General features: G+C 40.6%; 1 protein-coding gene across 1 annotated transcript; it reads left to right on the top strand.

Moving 5' to 3' along the window:
• Window positions 1-12: 12 nt before the first annotated feature.
• Window positions 13-13,288, top strand: myo19 (myosin XIX). The gene is made up of 24 exons (XM_083664922.1): window positions 13-266; window positions 3,764-3,905; window positions 4,175-4,323; window positions 4,572-4,685; window positions 4,790-4,922; window positions 5,033-5,102; window positions 5,306-5,408; window positions 5,602-5,698; window positions 5,851-5,927; window positions 6,061-6,151; window positions 6,281-6,449; window positions 6,826-6,899; window positions 6,995-7,116; window positions 7,229-7,342; window positions 7,497-7,673; window positions 7,788-7,928; window positions 8,053-8,160; window positions 8,625-8,695; window positions 8,795-8,862; window positions 9,680-9,837; window positions 10,191-10,320; window positions 10,714-10,799; window positions 10,931-11,257; window positions 12,127-13,288. The coding sequence occupies exons 1-24, from the start codon at window positions 150-152 to the stop codon at window positions 12,244-12,246; spliced, it is 2,958 nt and encodes a 985-aa protein (XP_083521048.1). The 5' UTR covers window positions 13-149; the 3' UTR covers window positions 12,247-13,288.
• The last annotated feature ends 69 nt before the right edge of the window (window positions 13,289-13,357 follow it).

The following is a 13,357-nucleotide window of genomic DNA, read 5'->3' as shown; positions in this document are numbered from 1 at the left end:
AGAGCAAGGCGGGGAGTTATTTTGTCCTTGTGGAATTTGATGACAGAACAGGAAAGAAAGCTTGATATTCCATGTCAAATGGCGGCGGAAGACCATGGATTTTAAGTGTTTGATTTAACAAGTCTGATTTACTCTCCACTGTAGTTCTCATGACTGATGTCAAGAACAAACTAATTGACAGAAGCAGCGCTCAAGTCACCAAAGGCGGGACCTGTGCCAAATACATGAATTTTGAGGAGAACCAACACGCAGGACATGGAGAAAAGGTAGTGAGTTTGTGTGCACAGTGGGCCTTTCTATATTCAAACAGCACCTCAGCTGTCACAGTTATATCGAGTAGTAGCCAGCAAAATAAAACCAACCTAAACATTAGATATTATAATCGTAATGTTTTTGTTTTTGTTGTTTTTTAATAGCTTTTTTGACAGATTGCGTTGTTCAATTGAACTTGTTGAAAATCAATTCATTGACAACTAATCTCGTTGTTAGTTAGGCTATGAATTGTTGGGAGGCTGCAATAGCCCGAACGAACCTCACAGCTGGATTCGAGGCACTCCTATGTTGGCTTCCGAGGGGTACCTTCTAGGTACCTCCAATTCCGACCACAAAGGGTGGATGCAATTTGTTTTGCAGATGTGCAGCGCGCATCATCAATCCAAATCCAAATTGCTAAACGAATTGCCTCCACCCTTTGTGGGGAAATTGGAGGTAGTATGGAAGTAGTGGACTTGAGGTTCACAATGAGATATCGACGCTCTCGGGAATCGGATAACGTTAAGACCAAAACGTGATTTCTTTTTGTGAAGACCATCTAAAAGTGGGCTTCCAACAAAAACGAACAAACATGGAACAAATTCATCCCATGACATTTTCATATATAGCACTAGCACATATAGAAATATGTTTGGAAATGAAAGTATAATTTGTGTACAAATCATGCTTTCACAGCAAACAATGACTTCTTTTTTTTCACAGCTTTTTTTTAGGTAAAACAGATTTGTGTCTGTATGTGTCGCATACAGTTGTAATTGTGTGTGTGTTGGGGGGGGGGGGGGGTGTATTATAGAGCTCATGTAGGTATCTATTCTATGTCATGTTCTTCAAAAAACGGTTTATGTGAAATATTAGACTGTGGCCGTAAGATTTAACAGCATGATGAATTAGGCCTACATTTCCATGGAATTATCAAGTTCTTAATTTAATCCATATTCCACTAAAGCACTGGAAAATGTATTTTGCCCAATTCATTGTTAGGTGTAATTAAAAAAGTTATGTTATCTCTTTGACCTCTTGGCTGTATTGAGTGAGCATTTTGCATTCTACTTGTTGAAGGGACAACTAATCTGTTGTGAGCTTTGATCTCTTTATTTAACTGATTGTACCATCAGTTTCAGGCATGGGAATGGATTTTGCAACTAAATCCAATAAAGATGTCTAGCACAAACAGACTGGCATTCAAGGCATTTAGAGCTGTATCTTGTGGAGTGTCAAAGGAAATACAAGCTGTAGAGCCTGCACACTCAAATCCTCCACCACTACCTTTATTTACAAACTAGAAAGACAATGTTTTGATCCTGCAAGGGTTTTCGTCAGGTCATTAATACATTATTACGTTAACTGTTATCCTTTGCTGACAGAAGTTATGATATGAGATTTGTCTTTATCTTTGTATGTTCCTCCTCTTTGTTATTCTTTTAACATTTCATTGAATAGAAACATATAGCCTGGTCTTGTTCTTAATTGTCTCAGTACGTGACCCCCTCCATCATTATAGTAGCAATCTTTTGGACATGAGTAATAATCGCATATTAGAAGATGTGTCCTGTCAATTGGATTACAGGTTGGCCGAGTAGGGTTATTGCATGTTAAGCAAAGCAGAGTGTTTTTAAATAGTGTCCAGGCTGTTTGTTGCCCCACCTTAGCTTTTTAACAAATAAAGAAAACCAAAACCTTCAGTGAAGTTCCAATTGTTTAATCCCAAGATGCATCAGCTGAATACACAAAGAATGAAAATCGCATCTCTCCTAATTTACTCGCATGTAAACACCTCCCTGCCCTAAGTGATAAGACACTTGAAGGAAAGGTACAATATAGTGAACAGAACACAGTCTCTTTGTCTGAGAGTGCGAAGTGAGATGTCATACTTGAAGCTAGGCATATGGCTTCTAATACAGTTGAAGTCGGAAGTTTACATACACTTAGGTTGAAGTCATTAAAACTCATTTTTTAACCACTCCACAGATTTCATGTTGACAAACTATAGTTTTGGCAAGTTGGTTAGGACATCTACTTTGTGCATGACACAAGTAATTTTTCCAACAATTGTTTACAGACAGATTATTTCACTTATAATTCACTATATCACAATTCCAGTGGGTCAGAAGTTTACATACACCTAAGTTGACTGTGCCTTTAAACAGCTTGAAAAATTCCAGAAAATGATGTCATGGCTTTAGAAGCTTCTGACAGGCTAATTGACATCATTTGAATTGGAGGTGTACCTGTGGATGTATTTTAAGGCCTACCTTCAAACTCAGTGCCTCTTTGCTTGACATCATGGGGAAATCAAAAGAAATCAGCCAAGACCTCAGAAAAAAAAGTTGTGGACCTCCACAAGTCTGGTTCATCCTTGGAAGCAATTTCCAAACGCCTGAAGGTACCAAGTTCATCTGTACAAACAACAGTACACAAGTATAAACACCATGGGACCACGCAGCCGTCATACTGCTCAGGAAGGAGACGCGTTCTGTCTCCTAGAGATGAATGTACTTTGGCGTGAAAAGTGCAAATCAATCCCAGAACAACAACAAAGGACCTTGTGAAGATGCTGGAGGAAACAGGTGCAAAAGTATCTATATCCACAGTAAAACGAGTCCTATATTGACATAACCTGAAAGGCCACTCGGCAAGGAAGAAGCCACTGCCCAAAAACCGCCATGAAAAAGCCAGACTACGGTTTGCTACTGCACATGGGGACAAAGATCTTACTTTTTGGAGAAATATCCTCTGGTTTGATGAAACAAAAATGTAACTGTTTGGCCATAATGACCATCATTATGTTTGGAGGAAAAAGGGGGAGGATTGCAAGCTGAAGAACACCATCCCAACCGTGAAGCATGGGGGTGGCAGCATCATGTTGTGGGGGTGCTTTGCTGCAGGAGGGACTGGTTCACTTCACAAAATAGATGACATCATGAGGAAGAAAAATGATGTGGATATATTGAAGCAATATTTCAAGAAATCAGCCAGAAAGTTAAAGCTTGGTCGCAAATAGGTCTTCCAAATGGACAATGACCCCAAGCATATTTCCAAATTTGTGGCAAAATGGCTTAAGGACAACAAAGTCAAGGTATTGGAGTGGCCATCACAAAGCCCCAAGTTAAACAATTTAAAGGCAATGCTACCAAATACTAACTAAGTGTATGTAAACTTCTGACCCACTGGGAATGTGATGAAAGAAATAAAAGCTGAAATAAATAATTCTCTCTACTATTATTCTGACATTTCACATTCTTAAAATATAGTAGGGATCCTAACTGACCTAAGACAGGGAATGGTTACTAGGATTAAATGTCAGGAATTGTGAGAAACTGAGTTTAAATGTATTTGGCTAAGGTGTATGTAAACTTCCGACTTCAACTGTACATGTGACACAGCTCACATACAGTTTCTATGGGATCTACCTGTATCAATACTGACAATACAGGAATACAGGCAGTGGTAAACAAACCCTGTTCCTTTTTCCCCTGGGGTTGCTGCACAGGTGAAAGGAGTCAGTAAGAAGATCCATCGGCAGTCTCTCAATGAGTCTTTGGAGGGAGAGGTCAAAGCCTTTCTTATAGATGAGGGTCAACTGCACACCTACGATGACCTTACCAAAGTCAACCCAGTGACACCAACAACAGGTGCCAACAATGGCTCTCTAGGGGTCAAGCTTGTTTTGCTTTGGAACTGAAACTTACGTTTAAGTCATTTAGCAAACTTCAGCCATCTCTATGAGTAGCTGAATGAGTAAAATGTACTTTCTATGGTTTGTTTTGATAGCTATGTGATATTCAACCCCTGAGTTAAATTTCCACTGAACTGTGGTTCTTTAGCCCATTGTTGTAGTTGTATTTAGTGTTAGGATCATTCATTGTTTCTTATTAAATGTTTTACGACCATTGTTTTTCAGTGCTGAAATGCCTGCAGGCCAGGTACAGTACAAAGGTGTTTTACACCCATGCAGGCTGCACCCTGGTGGCACTTAACCCCTTCCAGCCCATGCCTGACCTCTACTCTCTGGATGTGATGAAGGAGTACCATTGTGCTCCTCAGCCCCAGGTACAACTATCTGCCTGTTTCTCAATGCCATTATCATGGACTATCTCTGAACAATGGCCAGCTGTCTTCATTGTAATATCTTTCTGAGACTATTAAATTATGTCTTGTATAACACAATACATGGGTATTGGGTGTATAACAGTTAAGACAATGTTTGTTTATTTCCTTGTTGAACTTTTGGGAAATTGTCAATTTGATTCAACAAAGTGAACATTATTCAAAAGCCATTATTGTTTTTCTTTGCAAAGGAGTTCAAACCCCATATTTTTATCGTGGCGGAGGAGGCGTACAGGAATGTGCAGGGTCAAGTAGAGCCCATTAACCAGTCCTTGGTGGTCAGTGGTGAAAGCGGAGCAGGAAAGGTTAACCACCTAATTTATTACAAATAGATCTACCCTCCAAATATATGGATGTATGTTTTTTTTTTAATGTTCGTATTTTCACAAAAAATATAATTTTGTTCTAGACATGGACATCGCGTTGCCTGATGAAATACTATGCCACAGTTGCAGCCTCCTCCTCCTTGCTGAAGTGTCAGGACACAGTGGAGAGGATAGAGAAGAGGGTCCTGGACTCCAATCCTATCATGGAGGCCTTTGGTGAGTCAAGCAGCGTTAAACAGTGATGTGTCCTGCTGGCATGATTCTGATGGTTGTTGTTGTTGTAGACATCTACTTATTCCAACCTTTATTCACTCACCCTCATGTAGGCAACGCCTGCACGCTGCGGAACAACAACAGCAGTCGTTTTGGAAAATACATCCAGCTCCAGCTGAACAGGTACTTCTGGTTGTGATTTTGCCCCCTTTTATGTTAATATAATGACACTGATTTGCTATTACTGCAGACACCTACTGAATAAAAGCCTTTTGGATAAAAGTGTCTGCTAAATGTCAGTGAATAAGATAATGAGCATTGGGAGACTGTTGTTGTCCTGTCTACACAACTGGCACCTTGTGTAAACATGCGTCTTTGTCCTTCAGGTCCCAGCTGTTAGTGGGGGCATCAGTGCAAACATATCTGCTGGAGAAGACCAGAGTGGCTTGCCAACCAGCTAGTGAAAGAAATTTCCACATATTCTATCAGGCAAGTTAAAGAGGATGGATGCATTCACCTGTGATACAAGGATGCATTCAAATGCTCTTACAATTTGTTAACATTCAGTGCCATTAAGTCATATTTACAGTTATATGGGCAATTACTGTAAATTCTTGTTTTTCTGTCTGCTTGCATTTGGTTGTGACACTTTATATTGACACTCAATTGTTCTTTTTTTCAGATGATGAAAGGGGCCACAGATGACCAGAGGAAGGAGTGGAGGATGCCACATGACCAAAGTTTTGCCTGGCTTCCAAATGCTGAAAATACTTTGGAGGGTTAGTCGATGTCCTTCAGCAAATGGATTGACCATAGATTTTGTTGTCTTTTGCTGCATGTATGCCATTTTGACAATAATTCTTGTGATTGTGGTGTTGAGGTCAATGGTACTCATAACTGATGATGCTCATCCTCCTTATTTGTTCTCCAGAGGATTGTTTTTGCGAGACTGTAGAGGCGATGGTGCACCTTGGCATTAACACGGAGAGGCAGGGACAGATATTTATGGTAAATAACCTCCATGAAAGTCCTAAATAATGTCAATGAAAGTCCTAAATCCTTCTGTACATATATTCTGAATTATCTCCACATTAGCACTTATCAATCGACCCAATCCTCACTGTGGTGGTCTGTGTTACAGATATTAGCCGGTCTTCTTCAGTTGGGTAATGTGAATTTCTGTTTCTCAATGGATGAATCGCAACCCTGTGATCTCGAGGAGCAATCCAAAGGTACTACCTTTTAATAGCATTCCACATCATATTTGGATGTCCCAACCAAAAATGTCACTTAAATATATTTTATTTTACATGTCATTCCAGTTCCAACTGTCGTCTGATCGCCCTGTCTTTCTTTGGTAGACTTTCTGCAGAGGACGGCTGCGCTGCTGTGTGTCCCAGTAGAAGAGCTCCAGACGTGTCTGAGAGTGAGGACCCTGAGGGCAGGGAAACAGAGCGCCCTCCTCAAGCCTTGCTCCCTACCAGAGTGCAGCGTCAGGAGAGACTGCCTGGCCAAGGTCATCTATGCCCAGTGAGTGAGAGAGAGAGACATAAAAACTTCCTCATGACACCAAACCACTTCAGCAAGTGAAAAGATAATTTGGGTTAAAACCATCAAACCTCATTACAATGCAGAAGCTTGTGTTTGGACTGAGGTCCAACTCTGTTATGATGGAAGATTTCTCTCCCTCATCCTCTCCGTCGTCAAAATTCCACACCTTTTTGAGTACTGTAATTACATCAAATGTTATCTTGTCACCATATAACAAATAGGTAATGAATGGGGTAGAGAAGAGGGATTGCTTTAGTTTTGCATGTTGGAAAGTGTGTGAGAGGATCTTGCTGTAATGCTATCCTGTGTTTTTTTGGTTTGTGTTTTGAATGTTTGTTTCTACTTCTCTAAACAGATTATTTGAATGGTTAGTTACATTCATCAACAACAGCATTTGTGCAGACAACTCCACTTGGTGCAATTTCATAGGTACAGACGTTATTATGTTTCATAACTTAATTTTGATGACAGATCCATCCCTGTCTCTTTGGCTATGCTCACTCTGTGCTCTTGGTGATCTCTAGGTCTTCTGGATGTCTATGGTTTCGAGTGCTTTCAGTTCAACAACCTGGAGCAGCTGTGCATCAACTATGCCAATGAGAAACTGCAGCAGCACTTTGTTGCCCACTATCTCAAATCTCAACAGGTAGCGAATTGGTTCACTTTTTTATTTTGATATGTTGAAATGGAGACAAATGGCTCCTAAGACTTATAGCTTGTGTTCAAGCATACTAATCAGTGAAATGTCACCTTCATAGGAGGAATATGTATCAGAGGGGTTGGAGTGGTCCTTCATCAAGTACCAGGATAACCAGGGCTGTCTGGATCTGCTAGAGGGCAACCCCACTGGTGTCTTCTCCCTTCTCAATGAGGTCCATTCATCATTACAGTATGGTGCAAACTGGAATGCTGTCATATCTGCTTTTACCTTTTTACTCAACGGTAGATCTGACTTTTCATCAATGGTGTCTCTATCAATTTGACTCATCTATCTGCTTTTATTTATCCATCCATCCATCCATCCAGGAATGTCGTCTTAATAGAGCCTCAGATGCCAAGCAGTTCAGGGTTCGTCTGGAGAAGGAACTGTCTGACAACGCTAGCATGAGCTGGGACAAGTTCAGCAAGCAGCCCCACTTCACTGTGGCCCACTATGCTGGCAAAGTTGGCTACCAGATAGAGGGCATGATGGAGAAGAACAAGGTATTGTGGGAAGTCAGTTAGCGGTGCTGGTAAACATCCATAGTTTAGGGCAAAAGTTTAATGAGAGTGTAATATTATTTTCCACTTACATCACCGCTCAATTCCTGCCTGTAGGACCCAGTGCCTCCAGAGCTCATCCAGTTGCTTCAGAAGTCAGAGAACCCTCTGCTTCACCAGCTCTTTGCTGACAGAGACACAGAGAACACAACCACCAGGGGACTCAGCAAAGTGGTTACAGTTGTCTCCAAGTTCAAGGTGAGAGAGTCAACCAAACGGCGGTATCATTGCACAATATCCTGCTGTTGGATAATACTGCAGTTGTTAACGCTCCTTCAGCTTAGTGGTCATATATTGTCTATTGTATTTTGTCTCACTGCAGAACTCTCTGGAGAGTCTGATGAAGATCTTACACAGCACCACTCCTCATTACACCCGCTGCATCAAGCCTAACCCAGACTGCAGGCCCTTAACCTTCATAAAGGAGGAGGTACAGTAGTAGGATGCATGAATCATCATTTAAACTGTGCTTAGTGGACACATTTATCTAGAGTGCCGTATAGGTCTAGAGAACATTCATGACAAGACTCAAATGTGGAAAATCAAATGTGCAATTATTGAAATCTAAACACAAAACATGTTTTCATAAGAGCACAGGAAGTATTCACTTATGTTAATGTCAAAGCCCAATGTGAGCCGATCCTGTCCTATTTTTTAATGATGACATAGCATGACAGCATTTGACATTTAGGCATGATTTGATATTGATCTAATTATTGGAATGTAGAATTAATTACTATCCAACCCGAGCCAAAGTACATCATCAAATGCTTTTTACAACAAAATGATACATACAATGGGTTGCCTATTTAAAGTAGATGTTAGTTAGGATATATTACAGACACACTCTTATGTTTCTACTCTCTTATGAAGACCTTTTTTATTCATTATTAGGTTATCATGCAGCTGGAGGCCTGTGGAATAGTGGAGACCATACATATCAGTGCAGCAGGCTTTCCAATAAGGTAGTATTGCTCAAAATCTTTCTAGTAGAGTTGTACAGTATATCTCTCCATTTGAAGTTGACTGAACCTTGTAACCACTTTGCTTACCTCCATATGCAGAATTCCCTACACAAGTTTCCTACAACGTTATGGACTGATTTCCAACTCTTCAGGGGCTAGTGAGAATGGTAAGTCTGACATCATGAGAGGAGGTATTCTAGTAGTTTGTGGTGACATCCATTTGACATCAATTATAGGGTTACAGTTAACACAACAAGGTGAATACAATGGGGACGTTGCTCTCTTCTTTACTCTGCTAATTGTTCTTTTCCTTCTCCTCTGCTAGCTCTCCTCTCATTTAATTTGATCCTCTACCCTCCCCTCCTCTCTCTACTCTGGAGACCTTTCAATTTGATGCATAAAAACAGGACTGTTCTAACTAAGTTTGCAAGTCTTTTAGAGTCTCTCAGGTAAAAGCATTTAGAATTATTTGAATCTTTATTGCATGCTGCACTGTGCTTCCATTTCCTGACCTTGCATAGCCATTGTATTGGCTCTCTGACCTACCTTCACATTGATATTACGTGATTGTTTTCGGGAGCTAAATTACTTACATGTTAAGCTAATTGATCATCCTTGTGGTGAGTTATTACTCAAGAATCAGAATATTACCTTGCACCTCTTTACATCTGCATACTCAAAGTCTCTGGGTTTACAGGTTGATATCAAGTGTCTATATACACAAAGACCATTCATTGTGTGGTTTGGCAGTTAAAACACAGAATGAGTGTGACTATAACCTTGAAGCAAATAAGTAAACTCAGTCCTCCATTGTACAGTCGCCCTTGAATTAAAATATGAACTGTATTCTAACATTTGTTGAAGTTGCTGCATGCAGCCCATTTTGACTTGCTACCAGATTCTGTCCACCCTGCAGTATGTCTGTGTGCAGTGCCTAGGATTGCTTACAGCCTGTGTCTAACCCCATCCACCCCTCTGTCTCAGGATTGGAGGCTAACAACAGCGTTTGCTTGGCAGTGGAGGATGTTCTCAGAGTGGTGTTAAAAAGCCGGTCTCTTGACCCCTTGCACCATCTTGACAGTGAGACCCGCAGCTCGCTGGTGCATTGTGGGAAGACCAAAATATTTCTGACACAGTCCATGGTAAGTGGCACATGCTATTCAGGAAATGCTTAGTAATGCAATAGGCTTTGGTAATGCATGTCTATGTAATATTATTGAAATCTTTATCATACAGTGTTGTCTATTGAACAACTTCTGTGGTTGATCTGTTCTCAGCAGTGCAAAAAGTATTATTGTAAAAATAAGATTAATTTGTTCAGCGGGCCTACAACCCATAACAGTAGCTATATGGAGCTTTGATTACATCTTTCTTTAATAGAGGCACAGCTGCCCTGAACTGGAGTTGTTCTGTCCATAATCAGGCAGTGTGGGCAGAGGTGAGGCTGGAAGGAGGTCTAATCCTCAGCACTGATCTGATCTGATCTGTCCCACAGCTGGAGCACCTGGAAGACCAGAGGGACAAGGCACTCTCCAAGAGGGCCTTCTCCATCCAGTGCTGCTGGCGCAGGTACCGTCAGCGCAGATGCCACGCCCAGAGACAAGCCGCTACCCTGATCCAAGCAGGTAAAGTTCTAAATCCCCTGACTGTGGTTTACACAGTCATGGTCTGCCATGTCCTGGGCTGGCTGTCTGGCCAGCAGGTGACGACTGGTAGAGTCTGTACACTGTGCACATGTCTGAGGGTTACAATTCTCTATAGGGAACAATTTAAGGTCACCTAAACAACAGCTTTGACAGGAATCACCTGGAGTCACATTTATGTTAATGGGTTCGGCTGATCAGATCTCAATGACACTTGAATCAGCTGATAGCCAAAGTGAAATTAAAATAAGAACATAATGAATTTCCTATTAATTTAGTAAACCTGAATGCATTGAACCTTTACATTTAACCACTGTGCTATTATAGATCTTTCAAGAGCATTCCATGTTTAACAAAGTGTGGTGCTCCCTGCAGTGGTACGGTCCTGGCTGGTCAGGAGAGGGGTCCAGAGGTGGCAGAGAGCAGCAACAGTCATACAGACATCATGGAGGAAGTGGAGGGTGAGCAACAGAGGAGCCATGGGTGATCCTAACCATGGTTTTATTGAGTAGCCAGTTTCTGTCCTTTCCTGTGGTGAGCTGTGTGGTGTGCAGTAATGACTGTGTAGTGTGACTCTGTCCTCATATTGCAGGTGCTGATGGATGCCTTGGCTGAGGCTGAGCTGGATAATGCAGAGGACCTTCAGGAGGAGGAGGATCTTCCAGTGTTAGACCCCATCCTAAGGGAGAGGGGCTCAGTACAGCTCTCTAGTTTCCAGGAGCCTGTGATGCTGCGAGGCTGGCCCATGGGCCTGGCCCTGGCCTCTGCACCCACCATTACTGTGTCTATGACTGCCAACGGCTTCCAGAAGATGATGTCTGTGATGGCATGCCTCAATGTTCCCTTCAGGAGTGGGGAGTACAAGGTGGAGACCAATCAGTTCAAGCTGGGTGTTGCTTCCATCAGGGCTCAGCCCAGGGTAAGACTCCCCCCTCTCCTCACACAAACACATGGGACAGTGAATTGTTTTCTTCTTTTAGCTCTATACTCCAAAGGTTTGGATTTGAAATCAAACAATGGGGGTTAAAGTATAGATTCTCAGCTTTTATTTGATGGTATTTGTGGAAAGCACTTTTTATACATAGTTCCCCTATTTCAGGACACCAAAATGAATGGGACAGATTCCTATAATGTCCAAATGAAGCACTCATGTTTAGTATTTGGTCAACTTTTGCATGCAATAATTGCCCTTTGCATGCAATAACTGCCCATTGACCCCATCAGACGCTGGGTATCTGGTGATGCTCTGCCACCTTTTATTGACACCTCTCTCATGTTGACAGACACCAATAGCAAATGGAAAGCCTAGAATCAATACTAAATATTGACAGCTCTTTTATGCCTGCACAAATGATGTAACGGAACATACCTGACTTAACAGAAACACCTGTCAAGCCAATTGTCCCATTACTTTTGGTGCCCTGAAATAGGGGGACTATGTATGTCATTTGTTGTCATTTATAAATGGTGAAACAAATATGAACGCAAAGACCCTCAAATAAAAGCTGAGAATCTCTACTTTAACCTCATAGTAATGGTTTGATTTCAAATCCAAACTTTTGGACTAGAGAGCCAAAAGAAGAAAAAATGTTTCACTGTCCCATTACTTATGCAGGGCATTGTACAGTACATGTATGTTTGGGTCACACTGTGTGTGTATATATGTATGTATGTGTATATATATATATATATATATACAGTACAGTACATTTAGAACACTGTTTACACTTGAATTTCAAGACAAGTTAATTTTGTATTTTGTTTTAAAGTGGTCCTTTTCCTCTTTAGGGATCTGTTAAACTCCACTACCAGCGTTCTCCACTGCTCTATGCTGACATGCATCCAGAACAGAAGTGTGATGGAGTGACTGGATTCAACCAGATCCTTTTAGAGAAAACCTTAGTGTGATCCATTCTATTGTTGTATTTCTATGTCCCTGCTTCTTACCCAACACTACAAACCAATTGCCTCAATAATAGCACCTTTAATGTGTAGTGTGTAATAAATGTAGATGGATCAGGAGATATTTTCTTGAACAGTAGTTGCCTTATTTGATCATTGTTGAAAGTCTCAGGCTTATGACAAGTGCCTTTCTCAGAATCCAGAGTTCAAAAACTGGAGCCATTTTATTAATAAGCAAAGGAAAGCTGTTGCTTCAATATGTATTTTGTATTCCAATGTGATGTTAAAGATAATGTCTCATTTAAAATTGCTGCATCATTTAAGTTATAGACAGGATTAGTTTTATGGGAAGTTGTCTATGAAATGTTCTCTTCATCAGGGATGTTCTGTTTAAACCACTTTCTGTTCTAGACCCTTCAGTTGATTGACCAAAACTAAATGTAATTTTAAAGCTTTGAGTCAACTGCAGATCAAGGGAAAGCTGGGTATTTACACCAAATCAACATAAGTCTGTTTTATGAAGGTCTTTATTATTTTAGGACTTGCACTACAGTGTTTTGCACATGGGAAAGAACACTTATCTGTTTGGGAATTGTAATTAAGCACATCCGTCTCAGACACTTGTCAAAAATAAATGGAGAACAAACTTTATAATCAACATCAATCTTATCTTGCTGCTGAACACTTCACTGTTAATCAAATGACATGACCAAAAACACCAATGTCAAACATTTGTGCATTTATGTATTTATTAGAAAGAAACCAGAGGTGCCACATTGCTTGAACTACAGTAACTTATCTTGTGTAACCATGGCCATGTACTGTAATCATACCTTGAATTGTTTGTATTTAAAGCATGACTAAATAATATTATCTAGCATTTCTACTTATAAGGGGGCATTCAAGTCCATACCCAGACCAAATGTCTTGTTCTTGTTTAATGAAACATACCTACTTATTTCTGTATCAAGAAACCTTTTAAAGATGGATATGCACAAATTATCTTTGTAATCCAAAGGCAAATAAAAATACATATTTTATAAACTGGTATGTGCAGTTTTGTACATGATTTATTAATCCAAAACACAGGATCGGGATGTCATTAACAGAGGGTCAA

Source organism: Argentina silus, assembly GCF_951799395.1.
Source record: "Argentina silus genome assembly, chromosome: 2".
NCBI lineage: Eukaryota > Metazoa > Chordata > Actinopteri > Argentiniformes > Argentinidae > Argentina > Argentina silus.
Note: the sequence above shows the minus strand (reverse complement) of the source record. Positions and strands in the feature narration are given on the sequence as shown.